Source organism: Triticum aestivum, chromosome 3B, assembly GCF_018294505.1.
Source record: "Triticum aestivum cultivar Chinese Spring chromosome 3B, IWGSC CS RefSeq v2.1, whole genome shotgun sequence".
In the NCBI taxonomy this organism is placed as follows: Eukaryota; Viridiplantae; Streptophyta; class Magnoliopsida; order Poales; family Poaceae; genus Triticum; species Triticum aestivum.
In genome coordinates this window covers 627,785,978-627,805,431 of record NC_057801.1, presented here as the reverse complement: position 1 = coordinate 627,805,431, position 19,454 = coordinate 627,785,978, and the positions used below count along the sequence as shown (strand labels likewise).

The 19,454-nt window shown below is 48.2% G+C and overlaps 2 protein-coding genes across 2 annotated transcripts; one reads left to right on the top strand and one right to left on the bottom strand.

Annotated features, from left to right (window-relative positions):
* Positions 1 to 8,801: 8,801 nt before the first annotated feature.
* On the top strand, positions 8,802 to 11,973 carry LOC123071353 (protein SOSEKI 4). The gene is made up of 4 exons (XM_044494894.1): positions 8,802 to 9,619; positions 9,734 to 9,803; positions 9,929 to 10,699; positions 11,613 to 11,973. The coding sequence occupies exons 1-4, from the start codon at positions 9,364 to 9,366 to the stop codon at positions 11,740 to 11,742; spliced, it is 1,227 nt and encodes a 408-aa protein (XP_044350829.1). The 5' UTR covers positions 8,802 to 9,363; the 3' UTR covers positions 11,743 to 11,973.
* A 6,351-nt stretch (positions 11,974 to 18,324) lies between these two features.
* LOC123065903 (zinc finger protein ZAT11) lies at positions 18,325 to 19,181 on the bottom strand. The gene has a single exon (XM_044489097.1). The coding sequence runs from the start codon at positions 19,087 to 19,089 to the stop codon at positions 18,499 to 18,501; it is 591 nt and encodes a 196-aa protein (XP_044345032.1). The 5' UTR covers positions 19,090 to 19,181; the 3' UTR covers positions 18,325 to 18,498.
* Between the last annotated feature and the right edge of the window lie 273 nt (positions 19,182 to 19,454).

Sequence of the window (19,454 nt, the reverse complement as noted above, 5' to 3'; positions counted from 1 at the left end):
ACCGACTCCAGCAGACTCTACCCATACTTCACTGGCCACACCACTAGCCCCACCACACAGGACCTGCACTCCAGCAAAAGGTATACTGATTTCATTTGCCATAGCACCAGCCGTACCATAGAAAACTCCCACTCCAGCAAAAAGTATAGCAAGTCCACCGGCCATAGACCTATCCCAACTGCAGAGACAGCCAATTCCTGCAGATTGGAACCCCATTCCATTTATTCCAAGTTTAAAAGACAACGCTTTCAATGTTGTTAGGGACTACGTGCATATATTCCCATCATGGGAAGATTATAGTGAAGACAAACACCATTTTCACATCTTCCTGTCCAACTTACGTGTAAGTGCTATTATTCATGGTTATTATTTTCCTGTTTTCTGCTAATTGAACACATCAATGATTTACATTACATTGTTGTAACTAGGCGAGGGTCAATCTGGATAGTCATGACGAGCAAAGCTTGCTTGTGATTTTCAAGGAAGCATTGCAGCAGTATCGGTGTTACCTGAGGAAATCACACTTTGATGGCAAGTCTATAAACGAATTTCTGGTGAAGTCTCCTGTGCTAAATTTAGAAGACATTGAATGGGAAAACCTTGTTATGCAGTGGTCTTGTTCCCAGGATGAGGTACTGTCTATGAAATCACATGACAATTTGAACTTCTACTTTTCCGCATGTGCCTTATGGATCTTTTTTGCAGGAAATCTGCTCGAAGAAGAATTCCGGTTTGAAAAGAACGACAGGATATCACAAATATGTTGCCCGCTGCTTTGCTCTTGTTAGTACCTGTTGTCCTATATCACTGTACTTGCATACATACCTGGTTCATTATGTGACAGCAGTATGCATGATAGCTTGCTTATCAATTGTTCACTCCAAATTATCCGATCTGTATGAATGGTTACATTAGTGTAGAATATATCCAATGCCAATGAATTTTTTTTAGCTCTGCATTGTTCTGCAACTTATTTTCTTTGCCCTCCATTTTCTACACATCATATCTATATTTACTCTTACCATAAGGTTGGTACTAAAGAAGTTTAGTTGTGCATTGCTCTTGGCTGTGTCTTTTGTCTGTATCACTGCACATACATTTATAGCTACTTGGTTATGTACCATCACTCTTCATCTTATCTTAAATATTCTCCATTTTTTTGTATATTATTACATCTATATTTACTCTTAACAAAATGTAAAATAAAGGCAATGTTTATGAAGAAGATTCTGTGGTAAACTTCTTGAATTGCCCCCCCCCCCCATCAACATGGACAAGGGCTTTATAGAGCCTGTCTTCACCAGTAATGTAAGTTTGTCCTTCTCAAGTCTTCAAACTTTGTTGTGTATATTTGGTTAGGCATGACTGCAACAGCTGTTTATTTTTGGTGTTTGCATCAAATTGCATGTTTAAAGTTTATTATGTAGTTCATAAACAAAAGTTTGTCCTTCTCAATTTAAGTTTTCAGTTGTACAACCAAGTTCCTTCTTCATACCATGTAAATTAAACTATACATAGCAAGTGATCTTCTTTTGCACTGCATGTATGCTTCTATTCTTCATCCGTAATCTAGTAGTGTGGTGAACCTACCCACTATAGCACAATGTCATATTCTGCAATGTCTTAACTATGAACAATGTCATATCATTCTACTATTATTTAAACCGTCTCTTTATTTGCCATTCTGAAATGGGATAAATTGACAGCACACTAACCTTGGTACTTATGAGTTCTTGATCTGTAATCCAGTGGTGTCGTGAAGCTGCCAACTCCTTCACAATGTCATTTCCTGCCATGTCTTGACCTAAACAATACCATATTGTGTTAATGCAATTTTAAACTGTGTCACTTTATTCATCAGTAAGAAATGTGATGAATTGTCAGGACTGATACTTTTATGTGCAAAACATGTCATATGTCTGCTTGTTTATCTTTCAGAGTGAGGAAGATATAAGTGGTGAACAAGCGCGGTCTCATCATCTTGCTCAGCTGCTTGCGCTGCAGCTCCCCGGCAGGGCTAACCTTTCTTGAACTCTATTGAAGTGCTGTCGGTTTTGTATATTATTTTGTCGGCGTGTTTATTTGCACTGGTGGCGATCTTTGATGCCAGTGTATGTAATCTGTTGTATGCTTGTGCTTTATTATCTTAGTGGCAAACTTTGATGCCCAGTGGATGTAATATGTCGTAATTTCTTTATTGTATAGTCTAGGTTTTTTCTTATTCACGATGCTGCAGTTATTTTACTGTATATATATATTGTCTTCACAGTAAACCGACCAAACCGTAAAATTACGGTACATAATCGGGCCGTCATGCAATCACGATGTATGATCCGCATCATGGGCCCCGTCATCTTGGTCCGTTAAACGGCAAACTGGCCCACTAGTAGATAAGGGCCTTTAATAGGTCGAGTAACCCCCGACCCTCTTTTCGCAAGAAAACTCAATGAGTTTTTAAGAGGCTGAGAAGTAGGTTGGGCCTGAAACATACCGAACAGCTCACGGGCTGGCAGCAGCTCGAAATGGACCCCTGCCCATGATTGTGCGAATCAAATCATGGGCTTTTAACAGGCCAAAATTGTCTCGGTCCTTGTTTGGCCCAATAGATATCGGCTGCGAGCAGGCCGAATGCAAACCGGGACGTAGTTAGGCCCAACTATATGACGGGCTTTTAACAGGCTGAAATTAATATAGGACCGAAATGTTAGACGGACCCTTAACAGGCCGAAACTAATATCAAGCCGAATTAATAAATGGGCCTTTAGCAAGTGGGCCCAAAATCATAGCGTCCAGTTGATAGGCCGAACCTGATATGGGCCGTAATTTAGGCCAAAGCCTCTTAAAGGGTCAGACCTGATCTGGGCCGTAATTTGGCCCAGAACATGGTAGGCTTTTAACGGGTCGGATCTCATATGGGCCATTATTAGGCCCAGAACGTGGCAGGCCATTAATGGACCGGATCAAATATGGGCCGGCATTTGGCCCGAAACATGGCAGCCAGTTAATGGGCCGACCTACTTCGGTCCTCAAAATCTTGTGGGCTACAACTGGGTCGGCCCATTAATGTTGGTGAAATCTCATGGGCCTTTAGCAGGGCCGGCCCATTATGATCGGCAAGAATCTTGTGGGCCTTTACCTGGGCCGGCCCATTATGGCACACAAAAATTTTGTGGGCCTTTACCTGGGCCGGCCCATTATGGCCCACAAAATCTTGTGGGCCTTTAGCTGGGCCAGCCCATTATGGTCCGCAAAATCTCGTGGGCCTTTAGTTGGGCCGACCCATTATGGTCCGCAAAATATTGTGGGCCTTTAGTTGGGCCGGCCCATTTAAACTTGTTGGGTCGGTCCATGTGTCAACATATCATAGGCGCGTCTCGCCCATTGGATGAGTGACACATGTGCCAACGCGGACCTGACATGTGTCTCCTCCAGCCAATGATGATTTTACACGTGGAAAATCCCCATTGGTCGGGGCTGTTAACGGGTTATCGGATCCAAAACCCGACCCGATAGCTTAACGGCGTTCCGTTACGGTGAATGCCAGGTGTCGGTCACCCTTGACGAAAGCACTTCTGTGACGCGCGATTTATCGTCATGGAAGTGGACACTTCCGTGATGATAATTTTGGTAATGTCATGGAACACTTCTACGACAGCACAGGTATGACTATCTTGATTCTGTCATAAAATCATCATGGATGTACATGCATGACAAAAAAGTGACCTACTATGACAAACACGTATCATCACGGAAGTGTTTTTTTGTAGTGCATGAAATCCCTCTCTAGTGAGCTATCCCAATTCAAATTTAAATTGGTGACGGTCAGAGCTTGGGATTGGTTGTCCAAAATCGGTGAGCAATGGAGCGTGATCCAATAAGGCCTCAATTCTTTCTAATGCCCGAACCGAGGCTAGGGGATATTTATAATCTCAGTCGTTGGTAACTAGCACCCGATCAAGTTTTTCAAAGGTTGGCACCGATCGGTTGTTAGCCCAGGTATACTGACGACCAGACATCGTGATCTCCCTTAGATCCAGACTGTCAATAACAGCATTAAAGAGGAAAGGCCACCTTGTATCAAACCGGTCATTGTTTTTTTCCTGCTGATATCGAAGGATATTAAATCCCCCCCCCCCCCCCGATTAACATGGGGTGGGGATTGTCTCGACAGGTATTAACAAGTTCTTTTAGAAATGCAGACTTAAACTCCTCTTGAGCGGCACCATATACGGCTACGAGGCTCCAAAGGAAATTGTCAGACTTATTTCGAAGGTGGAATTTGATATGATACTCCCCCTTTGACGTGGACAATAGTTGCAAGTACGTAGAGTTAATACCTAGCAATATTCCACCAGACCTCCCGGTCGGCGGTAAGACGTGCCATTCGTAGTCCAAACCACATGAGAAGTGGTCCAGATCACATGTTGGAAAGTCACGTTTGCCCGCCTCAGTGATAGCCACGAAGTCCAACGCATGATCCTTTACACAATCGGCAATGTGTTTGTGTTTAGCCAAGTCACCTAGACCTCTGCTATTCCAAAACATGCCTCTCATGCTGAACCAATTTTTTGTTTAGAGACCTTTGCCTTCTTAGAAGAGCGCCCTCTTTTCTTTCCTGAGTTAGACTTATTCTTACACACCGACGCGACAAGCTCATAGAGCGTAGTGTCGCGTACAGTATCGTCAAGGTCTACTTCAGTCGTGTCTTTAACCAAATGAGAGAGAAGCTTGCCTTGATGATTGGCATCAGCATCCTCATCCTCCTCATCTGACACGAGAGGGTCAACAAAGCTCGACAACCTAGGAGCAACCGTAAGCCGGTCGAACTCCACTTGTTTAAGGGCCCTAACCGAAAAGTCTATCTCTTTCTCATTACGTCCTAGTGACACTCCAAGTCTAGTGATATTTGAAGATACTTTGGATTTATCAAAAGACATAAAAGAATTGCGAGAGGGTGTACCTTCGAAGTCAAGGTTGCGCGCAGCCGTCCTACGCATGGCCTTCACCATAGAGTCCTCGTCGGTGGCTGCTGAACCGTAAGTCCTGACGTAATGACGCCCGCTGTGCCTCAGCAGCGAAGGAGTAATATCGGCCGCTGAGCCTGTGACGACTCCGAGAGGCGGAGTAGACTGTTGTGGTGGTGAAGAAGAAGATCGCAGGGGCTGCTCCTCAGCCTCCTCGGGATCGGTAGCCGACGCCCCCTGGTGATGGAGGTGTAGATGATAACGCGCGGAGTTCCGCCCTGGCAGACTCTTGGCTAGCACGAATGGACGGGGAGAAGATCACTCCCCGTCGAGTCGGAGAGACAGATGTAGGCGATGGTGGTGGCGATGGAGTGCTCGCATTCACCACCGCGGTTGCCATCTCCTCCAGTATGGGACGCATGTGACCCCCGTCGTCGAGGTGCGGCGGCGCCGACCAGTGAGTCGGTGATGGCGGCGTCGAGGACCGGGGCGCCAGCGTCGTCGGAGAAGCAATGTTACACGAAGTAGCCGGCACCGACGAAGAAGACCCCATGAGTGACGAAGAAGTAGATGTAAGCCTCGATGAGGGTTCGGCGGTGTGACGGCAATGGCCATCTGCATGGGTACCACTCCGCCCGAGGTAGGAGGGGCCGAGGTGTTGTTGGATGATGAAGAAGTGGGTTTGGGCCTTTTACTGGTATCATTGCCCCCCACTGTGTCATCCCTCTCATGTCCCTTATCGCCTCCTGAATCATCCCCATGCTCCCATACTCGAGGCACAAAATCAGCATCAACACGAAAGTCCTCTTTTTCCTGGCTGTACCGGAACTCATAACCCTTCCTCTGAACGACTATGTCAGAAGAAAGAGAATCAATTGTGCTTCTCTTGAAAGCATCTAGGTTCAGCACCGCTACCTAAATACGAACAATTCCTCTGCGACGCAAACATAGAAGATCGACATCCAGAGTAGCTCCAATAACCGAGCCGACCGCCCAAAGACCCAAGAAATGACGAAGAGCGTGAGGCACACCGTGCACATGTACCCAAATAGGAATAAGCTCGAAACGATGTGGTATCTCGTCTGACTTCCAAGGCTTGAACTCGATGGTGACATTGTGAGACTTGAGGAAAACTGCAAAACCGGTCACCCTCTGCAAAACCTCCTCACTAGGAAACGACATCAGAAATGCATCCACACCATGTGGCACCGCCTCCCAATTCCACTCATGCTAAACCTGAGCAATCATAGCCACCTCCACCTCCACAGTATTGGCAGAAAGTGAACCACCAGAAATTGAAACCAAAGTTATCCGTGAGTCCTGCTGTGAGAGATCCTCCCTACAAACATTATCAGGCATCTGAAAAAACGCCATGGTTTCAGTTCCATAACCACATAGCATCGCCGCCGGCTTTGGTAGCTTTAAGGCAGGGCACCATCTAATGTTTGTTTTTATTTTCAAAATGTTTCTATTCTAAAAAAAATTGCGCCGTTAAAATGGGTCGGGTCAACGTTGGGTGCATGTGCCGACCCAAACGTGAAAGCGGACGTCGGATGTTGATGTCCGCTGAGCCGATTCAAACGGGCAAAATATGAACAAAATCGGCGTATGTTTGGGTCGCCGCGTTGGAGTTGCTTAAACGACGCCAAAAACGCCGGTGTTTCCTTCACGGGCACCCGTGCGGCGAGAGGTGGAGGAGGGCCGACGTCGTCGTCGAAGGGGCTCCAAATCGCATGCCGCGCGGCGCGCGCTCATGTGTTTCTGCTCCCGCCACGAAGAAGAGAAAGGCACACGAAAATGCGTACGAATTCCGATGCCCCGACCGCGTTAAAATGAGAAATCGATCGATTGCGGCAGGCGCGCATGGTCACGGAGCAATCAGTAGGCATTCGTCGGTCTGATCATCGGTGTCAGGTACCACATCAGCTAGTAATCAGTACTACTACTACGCGTCTGTATTACCGAGGCGCGATAAAGAGCGAGAGGACGACAGGCCGTGAAAAGGAGAAAACAAACGGAGGGCTGGATCGATCGGCGCGCGACGCGAGTGGGACTGCCGGCGCGGATCTCGACGCCCGGCGTCGCACCGCACCGTCCCGTCCGTCTCCGTGAGTCAAACGCAGCCTCGCCCCCTCCCTCCGTCTCTCTCGGCTCCGGTAAAGCACCGGCTTCGCTCGCCCGCCGTGCAGTCTCGCTGTCCGCGCCGCGCCACCTCGTAGTCGCTGGCCCTGCCCGGTTGCCCCCCTCGTAAACGTCCTCCTAAACTATGGCCAAGATCAGCCACTGCCACTGACTACGTTGCCTGACCACCGTTGCCTCTGGCCCCGCTGACTCGTGGCAAGTGGGGCCTAGTGCTAAATGGCCCTGGTTAGGCTGATCGTAATGGTAGTATCATAACTAGTATCATGCATACCAACTAAACAATTTTGATGAGGTGTCATAGCATTAAATAAAAAAAAGGTGTAGTATCATATCATGATACCGTATCATATTAAATGATATGCTACTTTGTGTTATGCATGTCAATAAATAAAGTACTACATGATACTAATATATGATACTCTCTTCATTCCCTTATACAAGGCTACAAACTCAAATTACATGTACCAATGTAAAATTTAATGACTGCTTTATAAGTCAATTATTCTTTTCGTTAACCGGGTTCATTAATACCCCCGCATGCATGCAAAGAAGGCATGGGAAGGAAGTAGCACAATGTCATTATGGCTACATGCATACAAGTATTAAACAAGTTGATAGTACGAGAAACATCATTAATTTTTGCCTCGATTACTGTTAGTGGCCTTATATAGATGCAAATTTTATTTTTCATAGTGGCCTTGTATAAGGGAATGGAGGGAGTACTATGCATTAGGGAGGTAGTATCATACACTAGTATCATATGCATGATACTAGTATATGATACTCCCCATTACAACCGGCTTTAGAATGATGCACCCACTCATATCGGGCCATGGGATTGTTTAAGACTAGCCACAATGGAGAGTAACATACACTAGTAACATACACATATCCCTAGACTATATTACTACCTCAATAGTGGGTAATAACATGAGTGTGATAACATGCAAAGCTTCATTTATTAGGTTATAGACTCATGTTGCATTGGGACATGTGATGTTACAGTAATTAGCTAAGTTACTAGTACTATATCTCTCATCATTAACTCGTTGCCACATAAACAAATTTGCTGAGTTGGACTCGATATTATTACCGAAGTTACTCCCACAGTGGCTAGTCTAAGAGATCTCATTGTTTAAGGATGCCCGATGGCCAGGGCCCCTCTCACATGGCTCGGATTAGTATACTCGTCCGCTTCTCCCGCGTGGAACGCAGGCAGCGAGACTCGGGAGGGAGGACAGGACAGGGATCGCAGCCTTCCCACGCACGCAAATGCTTCCAAATATTTTTACTAGCAATTTGCCAAAAAAACAAATCAGAAAGTTTTATTGTTTTGCGTTCAACAAACAAATCAGATTTTACCAGTAGCATCATCAACGGCAACTGTAGTGTACAGTCATACCATCATAGTACACCCGTGCTCCAAGGCCGGCTTCACGCGCACATGCCCAGCTTATTAATCCGTTGTCGGGGGGCACCATCAGACATGAAGTGACGCTAATCTATAATCAAGCCTTACACTACGCTTTGCACAGCGTGCTTCCACCGACTGACTGACACTTGGGGCCCGCCGAGCATGGCCGGTGTCGCCGTGCCCATACGTGCGGTGCCGGGCCTCGATAGTCAAACCCTTGCGCTTAAAACAACCGGTTTGCAGCGCCAAAGCAGCTGCCATTTCGCCACGCTCCAGAAACCAGTCCCCTTCCCCACATTAACACCCGCCCTCAAAGTCACCTCCGAACCGCAAATCCCCACTGCATTAGTCAACAGTGCCACTAATTAACCCCCGGTACCGCCAACAGGACAATCCTCCATACAAAGTGGAAACAAGACCCCTCCCCTCCTCTGGTCATTGTTGACCCTGAGGAGAAACAAACAACCAGACCCATGCTTTCGTCCCCTCCTTGCTCAATCCAACCCGGTCACCGTCACCTTAACCTCACTCTCACTGCTGCTGCTGCTGCACCAAACCGCTCTGCAGCTTCTGCGCCGCTAGCCAGAGGCCAAAGCTTACAGCTGCTCGATGGTCCTGCGGGGGGTTTGAATGCCTGATCACTGCGTCGCTGCGGCCTCCTTTTGCACCTTCCCTTGTGTCGCGCTCGGGAGCTTTAAGCGCTAGCTGCCGCCGCTGCTGTGCTCTGCTGACCACGTACGTACGTGCCCCGCCTGCTGCTTGTTATAGCGTCCCCGGATACGAGATTGCAGCATATCCATTATCCAAGCACGGCGATAGAGCCTCGAGCTTGGAGATATATAGATGGCGGTGGTGGTGGCGGGGGGTGGCGCTGGCGGTGGGGGTGGCAGGGCGCGAGGGGAGCAGCAGCCGAGGACGCATTGGCGCGAGCAGCAGGGGCAGCGGAGCCCCGACATGGCGGCGGTGCCCAGGCCGCCGCGCCCAAGGCCGGGACCGGCCAGGGTCGCCGTCGTGTACTACCTGTCCAGGAACGGGCAGCTCGAGCACCCGCACTTCATGGAGGTCGCCCTCTCGTCCCCCGACGGCCTCTACCTCCGAGGTACGCCGGCCGCGTACCGTCTGCTCATGGCGCGTGCGTCTTTCTTGTTTCGTTCTGCACTACACTGAGCGTCATGTGCTATTGTTGCTTGCTGTATGTATGTATGTACTGTAGATGTGATCGATCGGCTCGACGCACTGCGAGGCAAGGGGATGGCGCGCATGTACTCATGGGCCTCCAAGAGGTTTGCAGTTCGGCTTAAATTTTGATTAGTTCATCGGCGATGCGCAAGAAGGGCATGGAGGCTCTGGCGCTCTGTCATGCATTCTGCCATTGTTTGCTGATTTGCGGTGTTGTTGCACTGCGCAGGAGCTACCGGAACGGGTTCGTGTGGCACGACCTGGCGGATGACGACTACGTGCACCCGGTGGGCGGGCGGGAGTACGTGCTCAAGGGCACCGAGCGGCTGCACCCGCCGGCGATCCACCTCCCGCTGCTCGACGCGGCCGCGGCGTCGTCCTGCTCCTCCGGCTCCCAGGACACGACCACGTCCTCCTCGTCAGGCTGGGAGCACGCCCAGAGGAAGGGCGTCGCCGGCGCGTGCGGCACAGGTGAGCTCGGCGAGTACAGGGTGTACAAGGCCGAGGACCGCGCCGCGGCGGCAGCGGACGCGGCGACGCAGACCGAGGACGGGCACCGTGGGCGGAGCCGCGGTCACCAGAGGCGCGCCCAGGAGGAGCTGAGCCGCGAGGAGACGTCGCCGCCGACGGCGTCCACGAGCCCCGAGACGCTCGAGGCGCTGATCAAGGCGGACGGCCGCGTCCTGGCGACCGTCCCCGGCGGCGGGAGCAGGGCCCGGGCGTCGTCCGTGCTGATGCAGCTCATCTCGTGCGGGTCCGTGTCGGTGAAGGGCGGGCTGGCCACACCGGTGATGCCGCGCGGGGTGCACTACCGCCCACGCCCGCCGCGCCCGCCGGCGCACGCGGCCGTCGCGGCAGCCGAGACGGCCGTCTACCGGCAGAAGGTGGTCGAGGACAAGGAGTACTTCAGCGGGAGCCTGGTGGAGACGCAGTGCTCGGCCGCCGACCCGTGCCAGGACCTGGCCGTCCTCCGGCGGTCGTCTTCCTACAACGCCGACAGGTATAACACCACACTCCTTGCCGACCATCAATGCCGATAAGCACGCACCCAACAAATTAAACCGGCACCACCACTATTCGGTTCTAGTTAGTGACTACCAGCAGCTTGTCATTCCAAAGCTTTTTGGCCGTCGTTAATGGCGGTCAGTCGGGCACTGTTTCATTGATTCGTCCTGCCGTAGTGGCAGTTAGTTAAAGGCACTGCGAAAATTCCACTCGGGGTACTTGATCGGTGGTTACATTCATAAATAGGAATAGGTCTCACGGAGCTATCGCTCACAAGTCACAAACAGAACGGATCGGTCGATCCAGAATGTCAGGGACGCGCCTTGAATTCTCGGCTGGCACGGGCCCGTGCTGGCTCGCGAGCCAGCACCAAATCTTGGAAGTGTTCTTGGCGTGAGACACGAGCCATTGCTGAACTTAATTAAGTTTTGGATTTACACTTGGTTCAGAGACATGAGCCCGTGACTCCGGTACAAGTGCATAGTACGTAGTAGCACCCGGTCACTGCGCAGTAGTAAGTACGTAGTAGCACTGGTAATAATCCGAGGGACCGAGTAAGACGTGAAGCCATCAATACATTATTAGGACTACTACTGCTGCTTTAAGCAGGAGTAGTAAGTTGGTACAATCTACAACGTGAGCTTGTAATGAGTACTGTTCAAGTAAGCGCCTCTGTCAGGCATTGAACTCCTCCGGCTCAACCGGGGTGTGGCCCAGGGGAGGGAGCCCTTGAGCCATACATGCGGCGCTCTTGTACAAAGAAGCCGATCTTTGTGCCAAGTACTCCGCCGCGGATTGTGCTGTACGAGAGTCGTGATGATGGAGGGTGCGAGAGACGGCGATGCGAAATGATAACTGCTTGCGACTTACTGTACTATTTATTCTGAATATGTGATGGTGGATGGCAGGGCGCAGAAGGCGGAGGAGGCGGTGGACCTGCACGACCGGTGCATCCCGCGGAAACCCAAGAGCAAGAAGGACGGCTACCAGGTGATCTCCTGCACCGCGCACGCCAGCGGCAAGAGGATCGGGGCATGAGTGAGCGAGTTTGGTTTGACCGTGGAGGCCGTCGTCGGTTCATCATCTGCGAGATTGCAACATATATGTCCTATGATGTTATTTGGGTGGCCGTGGCCGGGCTCGTTTGTGGTTTGTCTGGAGCTTGGGTGAGTGTGATTCGGTCGGCTGTCCGGTTCTGTTCAGCTGGCTGGTATATCTGGGTGTAACATGAAACAGTATTTGTGATGAACAGTACATATGATGGCTTGCTCTTTCGCTGTGCTCAGTAGTACATCTGTAGTTGCTATTCGGTGTGGTCACATGAACCTGGATGACATTCTGGCCAGCCTTCCTGCTATGCGGACATCCTTTCCGATGAAGTACCTGGGCCTTTCCCTTTCGATCTGACAGCTCAAAAGGGTTGACTTTCAACTCCTTGAGGATAAGGTTGCGGCGAGGTTGCCCCCCTGGCAGGGGCGAAACATTACCACGATTGGGCGGGCGGCCTTGGTGAAATCGGTCCTCACCTCACAAGTCGTCTACCACATCACCCCGCTCACAGTCCCCCCTGGTGTGCTGAAAAGCATCAATAAGATTGAGCGGGCATTTTTGTGGTCAGCTAGCGACACAGCTACAAGAGCAAAATGCAAGGTCAATTGGGAGACAGTCTGCCGCCCTACATAGCTCGGTGGGCTTGGCATACTCCACTTAGGGAAATTTGCGAGAGCTCTCAGACTGAGATGGCCCTGGATGGCATGGAAGAACCCGTCTAAGTTGTGGGTTGGCCTGGGCATCCCATGCTCCGAGGTGGATATGAACCTTTTCTACGCATCCACGGTCATCACCTTGGGCAATGGAGGGAAGACACCTTTCTGGGAAGCGCCATGGTTAGGAGGGAAAAGGCCAAAGGATATTGCCCCACTCATTTTTGCGGCATGCAAGCGAAAAAAATGGTGCGTGAGGGAGGCCATGCGCGACAAGGCTTGGGTGCACAAGATTAACCCTTTTACCGACCTCACGGTGGGGCACATTGTCCAGTTTGTTGATCTCTGGGTGCGGCTCCTAGGCATACAATTACAAATGGACGTTGACGACGACATCACTTGGAAATTTGAGGCAAATGGAGAATACTCGGCAGGCTCTGCTTATAGGGCACAATTCTTGGGCTCCACCTCTACAGTCATGAACAAGACCATCTGGAAGGTTTGGGCGCCTCCCAAGGTCAAGTTCTTCTCATGGTTGGCCATCCAAAACAGGATATGGACTGCGGATAGGCTGCAGAAGAGGGGTTGGGAGAATTGTGGCCTATGCGCCCTTTGCAGGAGGGCCAACGAGACATCCGGTCACCTCTTCTTTAAATGCCGGTTTACCCTGCGTATTTGGAGAATGGTCAAAGCATGGCTTGGACTTGGGGCGCTGGAGATGAATAGATGGGGGACGGAACGCAACATCAAGTGTTGGTGGACAAGCATGTCCAAACCAAATACAACAAACAGGAAGGCCATGGCCTCACTCACCATGCTTGTATGTTGGGTCATCTGAAATGAGAGAAACGCTAGAGTCTTCCAGAAGAAATCGACGCCGCCACACTACATTCTAAAACTCATCCAGGAGGAGGCCAGGACGTGGGTCACCGCAGGGGCTAGACATCTGAGCATCATCATGCCGCGAGAGTAATTCGTTTGCACCTCTTGTTGATGGGCTATGTTGTAAAGCCGGTTCTCATGTACTCAAAACTCTCTTTCTTAATTAATGAATGAGGCAAATCTTTTACCTCTGTTTCAAAAAGGTTAGTGCCTGTGGCCAGCCATGGCCGGCCCATATGGCACAGACAGCTAGCTCCAGTAGAAATCTTGGCTGCCTAGCTATGTCATGCAGAACGGTCCACCACATTCTCACCATCGGCCCAGCCACAGACTACTATTGGACCACTGGCAAATCCTTATGCGCCTGATAGTGCTGTAGCCGTGGTTGGCGCACTGTAGTAGGTGGGTTGCCTTTTTGGTTTTCTAGACCGGTTTTATTTTGTATTTTTTACTTCTATCTTTCAGCCTGCTTTTGTCATTCTTGTTTTTTTTTTGCTTTTTCGTTTCTATTTTACCTTTTTTTGGCAAATTCACGTCATTTTTTGGCATTCATGAACATTTTGTAAATTCATATTTTTCAAATTCACAAACATTTTTAAACTCTTGGAAAAAATTAAAATCCGCAAAAAAAATTAAAACATTTTTTTCATTGACCAACACAGCAGCAGAAACAAACAGAGGAAAAAAACAAGCGAATGGAAAACAAACGAACAACTCGTGTGCGCAAGCAATGGGCTGCGGCCCATGAGGTTAGCTGCGGGCGCTATTTAATTGGCACTGAAGGCGCCAAACAGGCCCTCTCTTGAACTACTCCTTGTCATCAGCCCCCATGGCCATGGCTCACTACCTTCATTATAAAACATGATTCACTCAAACGCAAAACAAAACAGATGCAATAGCTATTTTGACTGAAATGTTTCTACTCAGTGGGAAAACAAGAACATAGGGCCAACCAAACACATTAATTATTACATGTTGCAACTAATGGGTCACAAATATTATTGCTAGAGGTCATTCATATTGGTTAAACACACCACTGGAGCTAAGTGTATGTCAGCAAGGGCCACAACGCCCTTCCTTCTCCATCCCACAACCTAGGGAAATTTTGTGAAGAAAATGTTCTTGTAGGGAGGAAGAGAGGAATAATTTATAGTCTTGACACCCCCTCCCCAAACCCCTAGCAATATATATATTGTCTTTTGCATCAACCATCATTGTCAACAACACGACCACAGGGCCTCACACAAAGATCGGAGAATTTTGAATTAATTATACAGAAAACACAAATTGTTCTAAAAAAAATCAAACACACTACAATTAACATTACCCTAGAGAGACTAATGGAGTAGTAGGCGAACTATTATTCTTTTAGTGGTATGGCATGCCCATCAACTGTGAAGTGTTTGTGGCGACATTGTTAATCCATGAAGTGCAGTAGATGAACCAATGTCTTGGCTCGAGACTTCGTTAGACGATCTCAATTTGTAAGACCTATATTTGTACATGACGTGGGCGTGTTTTGAGTAATAAATGTTTTTAATGGTGAACTAAGCATACTTTAGATGGTCTAACTACTTTCATGGAACCAACCCACTCAGGTATAAGTCCTAGACTTGCATGGGTGTTAGCATATTTCCTAGATTTATTTAAGACTTTCTGACACTATTCTTTTAGTGGTATGACATGCCTGTCAACTATTAAGTGTCTGTGATAACTTTGTTAATCTTAAGATCTATCGGTCTAGCTCTTGAAAGTGCTTATAGTGATAGGGTGTGCATGCCTGCTGTAGAAAAAGTAGCGGCCTCTCTCACTCTCGAAACATAAAGTAAAATTTGGAAAAGAATAACATGTGAAGATTTTTAGCATGGCAAATCAAACATTTTTCATGAGAAATTATGTTCGTTGAAGATGACAACTTTGATTGGCGAGCATGGCAAATATCTCTCAATTTATTTTTTGCCAGAAAATCGTGTGTTTGCAAACAAAATTTGCCATCCTCGTGTCAACATAAATTGCCATGAAAATATCAGATTTTTAGCATTTTTGTAAAATTTTACTCCCTCCGGTCCTTTCTACTTCACGTATTAGATTTGTGTCAAGTCAAAGTTTGTAAAATTTGACCAAATTTATATTAAAATATTAATATCTACAATACCAAATATGTATTTTATGAAACTATATTTCATAATGAATTTAAAAATATTGATTTGACATTGTGAATGTTAATACTTTTTTTATAAGTTTGATCAAAGTAGAAACACTTGGCTTCAACAAAACTTATATGCTGACTAAAAAGGAACGAAGGAAGTACAAGCCATAATCCTTTTTGAGCTAAATGCAAGAGGGCGATCGCCCCACGTGATTTTTCATTACAATCTTAAACATGCACATCAACCAAAGGAGCGACATACTCACACGAGAGGCACATCCGAGTTTGAGGGAGGAGAAGGTCAATACGCCGAGCTTGTTTTTCAGATGGAAAATACTAGCACCTCCTAGATAGCCCACAGACATGAAAATGAGAATTTTGACCGAACAAATTAACAACATCGAAGCATATATGTACAAATACAAGTATATCTCTATTTTTCTATAAAACTAGCAATGTGCCCGTGCGTTGCAACGGATCCAAAGTAGAATAATACATGTTCACAAACTTGAAAGAAAAACACTCTAGTAAGGAATGAGGTGAGGGAAGGATGTGGTTGGTTTCAAGATAGTAAGGGGTTTTCTGCAAATTGGAGCAGAGAAGTGGGGCCTTGTTGCAAAAATGCCACAGCTTAACTCACAATCATTAGATGCAGATCTGATGGTTAGAAATGACGGATGGCAGACACACCATCATCACCAACTGAGTTTTTTATAGGAGTAGAGAAATCTGAGTTGGTGGTGATGGTGTGCCTGCCATTCTTGATTTACAACCATCGGATCTGCATCTAACGGACATGAGGCAATTTGTGGCAATTTTGCAAAAAGGCGCCCACACTTATGTAGATATTTTAAGATAACCCCATGTCTCTCCCGACTAGCCACATCTCTCTACTCCTATAAAAATCTGAGTTAGTGGTGATGATGTATCTGCCATTTTTGATTTACAACCATTGGATCTGTATCTAACGGACTGGAGGCAATTTGTGGCAATTTTGTAGAAAGGCGCCCGCACCGAGGTACATATTTTTAGATACCCCCTGTCTCTCCCGACTAGCCACATCTCAGGAAAAAAACTCCATACAAACAGGCAGCAGTCGATAGTGTCAGAACCGATCTACCGCGGCGGCTATTGTCGGCGTTGTCTGGCCCACGCTCCTCTCCACCCTGTCGCCCACCACTACCACGACTCTCCCCTCCTCGTTGTCTCCCCCACTCCCTTCCTTCCTCTGCCCGACCACGACAAGTACGACACTGACGTCATCAATTGGCTGACACGTCTCGTGCTTCTCCTCTGTTGTAGTAGTCCGACCACCCATCATCAACACCACACACCCTCATCCTCGACATCCCCTCCGCCCCCTCCCACGACTCCTCCGACAACCTACGCATCACAACTTTGCCTCCGGCGGCGTCCGTGCCCCAATAAAGCCCCTCATGCCTCCTCCATTTCCTGTTGCAACAACCCCTGCCACCACTGCCCCCGGCTACATGTTGCTCATCCTCAGCAAAATTAGCTCCACCTACTACTAGCATGGAGCATATTTCTTGTGATTTGTGTTTCTCCTGAAGCATATCTTTTGCTTCCAGAGCAAGCATTTGGCCTCTGTTTTTTCAGCTATCGTTTATTCTATTCATCGATATTGTGATGTATAATGACTATGGAGTCATGCATAATTAAACATATCTTGCCTAGTCTCAAGTTGGTCTTGTTAAGCGCTACTTCGACTTCGAAACCAGACTTTACTTCCTTTTCTCTATCTGTTATTTAGTATAAAATCTTCTTGTGAGATCATCTGCTTTTTTATTAATGGAGGTGACTAGTTTTCATTGTTTGAAATAATAAATGCTTTGTTTGCGCTCTACTCTTATGAAAGAGCTCGTGCTTTGTTCTCTAAGAGTTGACCCAATTGCGAGTATTGTAGTATTTTGTTTCCAGCGAGGAACTCAATGAAATACATGTGAGAAGAGACTTAATAGTTTCTCTCATGAAAATTTATCAGGCTGGCAGATTTGATGGTGTCATATTTAGTATGTTTTTCGTTAACCATAGATAAAGATATGTGATGTACATGCGTAGTCTGATAAGAGTTATTTTACATGAATAAAGGGAAAATATTTGGTCTGATAAACACCCTCAAATGTGTAATACCAGATCAATCACTAAGTGAGGCAATTTGGCTCCATGGATCTAGGGAACCTAGAACTTTATTTTATTTGAAAAGGATATTTAAAAATTCCAAGACAATTGATTTTTCCCTCCGGTATAGTTGTTCTCCACAAATATGTAAAATTTCATTAAATACTATATGATGATGTGCAAGCTACGAAATAAATCAAACAATTTAGCCTCAAAACAACAAAATTTCCTGACTAGAACCGGTTGGCTGCTCTGGAGGCCAGGCCAGAGCAGTGTGAATCTGCGGCGACATGGTTGATGGATTTGGACGAGGTGCGACAATGTGGTGACGCGGCTTAACTACTATGTTGTGCTTCAATAGACTTTGTGATGAGAGAGGGGATTAAGTCGTTGACTGCGGGTGCTGATAGGAGGGGGTTGTGCGGGTGTCGGTTTACAGCGAGACAACTGTCCCTCCCGTTGTTTCTTCCGTTGCAACGCATAGGCATTGTGCTAGTAGTTTAAAGAATACTGTGCAATAGTATGTCATGATCGTTCTCCAATTTTACTCAATCATCACGTAGTTAGTACTAATTCAGTTAGACACCGTTTGTGTCTTTGGAAACAAATAGTAAGACTAATAAAGAACATGGAATCTAAAAGAGAATAAAAACAACAATCAGAATTCGGAAGAGAGCCTGCTGATCTACAGGCTAACGACATGTCAAGGATTACGTTCCAAATTTTGTCAACCATCCTCTCTGAAAATTACTCAATCATCATGTAGCTAGTTATTAGTAATCTAATTAAACTCCATCCATGTCTTAATAATTAAACAAATAAATCAAGCCATCCATGTAGTATAACACGGAATCATCATGTATGTATTGTATATGCACATCCTATCTATACAAGTATATGTTGTTATGTTCTCTGTGAAGGCTACACAAGCAGATCAAGCAGCTGATGCCCGGAGCTGCGATCGGCCGACGTTTCTTGCCCATCGCCGCCGCAGTCGTCCATCGGCGGGTAGTTCAGGTCCGGCATGACCTCCTGCTGCTGCGTCCCGCCGGAGCTGGCGTCGCCGTGCACGGCAGCCGACGACGTCGACGGCCCCGGGGGCGCCTCGCCCCTGTGCCGGCGCATGTGGCCGCCGAGCGCCTGGCCCATGGAGAACTCGAGCCCGCAGACGGCGCACTCGTGCACCCGCGCCCTGTCCCTCTCGGCGGCGCCTTGGTCCGCGGTCTGATCGTGCAGTAGCATCCGCGCCTGCAGCCGCGTGTGGCTGGTGCGGTGCCCGCCCAGCGCCTGGAACGACGTGAACCGCTTGCTGCACGTCTTGCACTCGAACACGCCCTCCGCCGCCAGCGCCCTCCTGCCCGCCACGGTCGTCGTCGCCGCCGTCACCGGCTTGCTGCCCGCCGTCGCCGTGGACGACGCGGCGGGCGATGCCAGCGAGAGCAGCGCGTCGGCGTGCACCCGCAGGCTCTCCATCTCCTTGCTCTCGTGCGCCTCCTCCCTCGTAAGTGTCATCACGATCGAGATCGATCTATGTAACCAGCTGCAAGTGCTATCCCCTTTTCTTCCTGGCAGCGAACTGAAATTCCAGTCACGCGCACGCAGGGGCGCATATATACGTACGACCGGTAGGAGTTGCGGGTAGCTGATCTTGTAGAGAAGGAGAGTTGTTCACGTCAAAGTCGGACGTGCGTGCGTGCGTGCGAACTAGCCAATGGCAGTGGAGCCACTCAAACTCAAGCTAGGCTTGGCCACGAAGAAACGTGCACGCACGCGGTCGCGCTCGCTAGCTCGTTCAAGCATGGGCGTGGCGCGCCGGGGCACATGGTTAGGCAATAAAAAGTTTGCTTGCTTTCTCGCCTCGTCGTTCCAGAAGCTGA

Excerpts from the sequence above, each read along its gene's own strand:
- LOC123071353 (XM_044494894.1), top strand. The coding sequence starts at position 9,364 with ATGGCGGTGGTGGTGGCGGGGGGTGGCGCTGGCGGTGGGGGTGGCAGG. Across the intron at positions 9,804-9,928 it reads TACTCATGGGCCTCCAAGAG|GAGCTACCGGAACGGGTTCG; the intron begins GTTTGCAGTTCG and ends TGCACTGCGCAG. Across the intron at positions 10,700-11,612 it reads TCTTCCTACAACGCCGACAG|GGCGCAGAAGGCGGAGGAGG; the intron begins GTATAACACCAC and ends GGTGGATGGCAG.
- LOC123065903 (XM_044489097.1), bottom strand. The coding sequence starts at position 19,089 with ATGACACTTACGAGGGAGGAGGCGCACGAGAGCAAGGAGATGGAGAGC.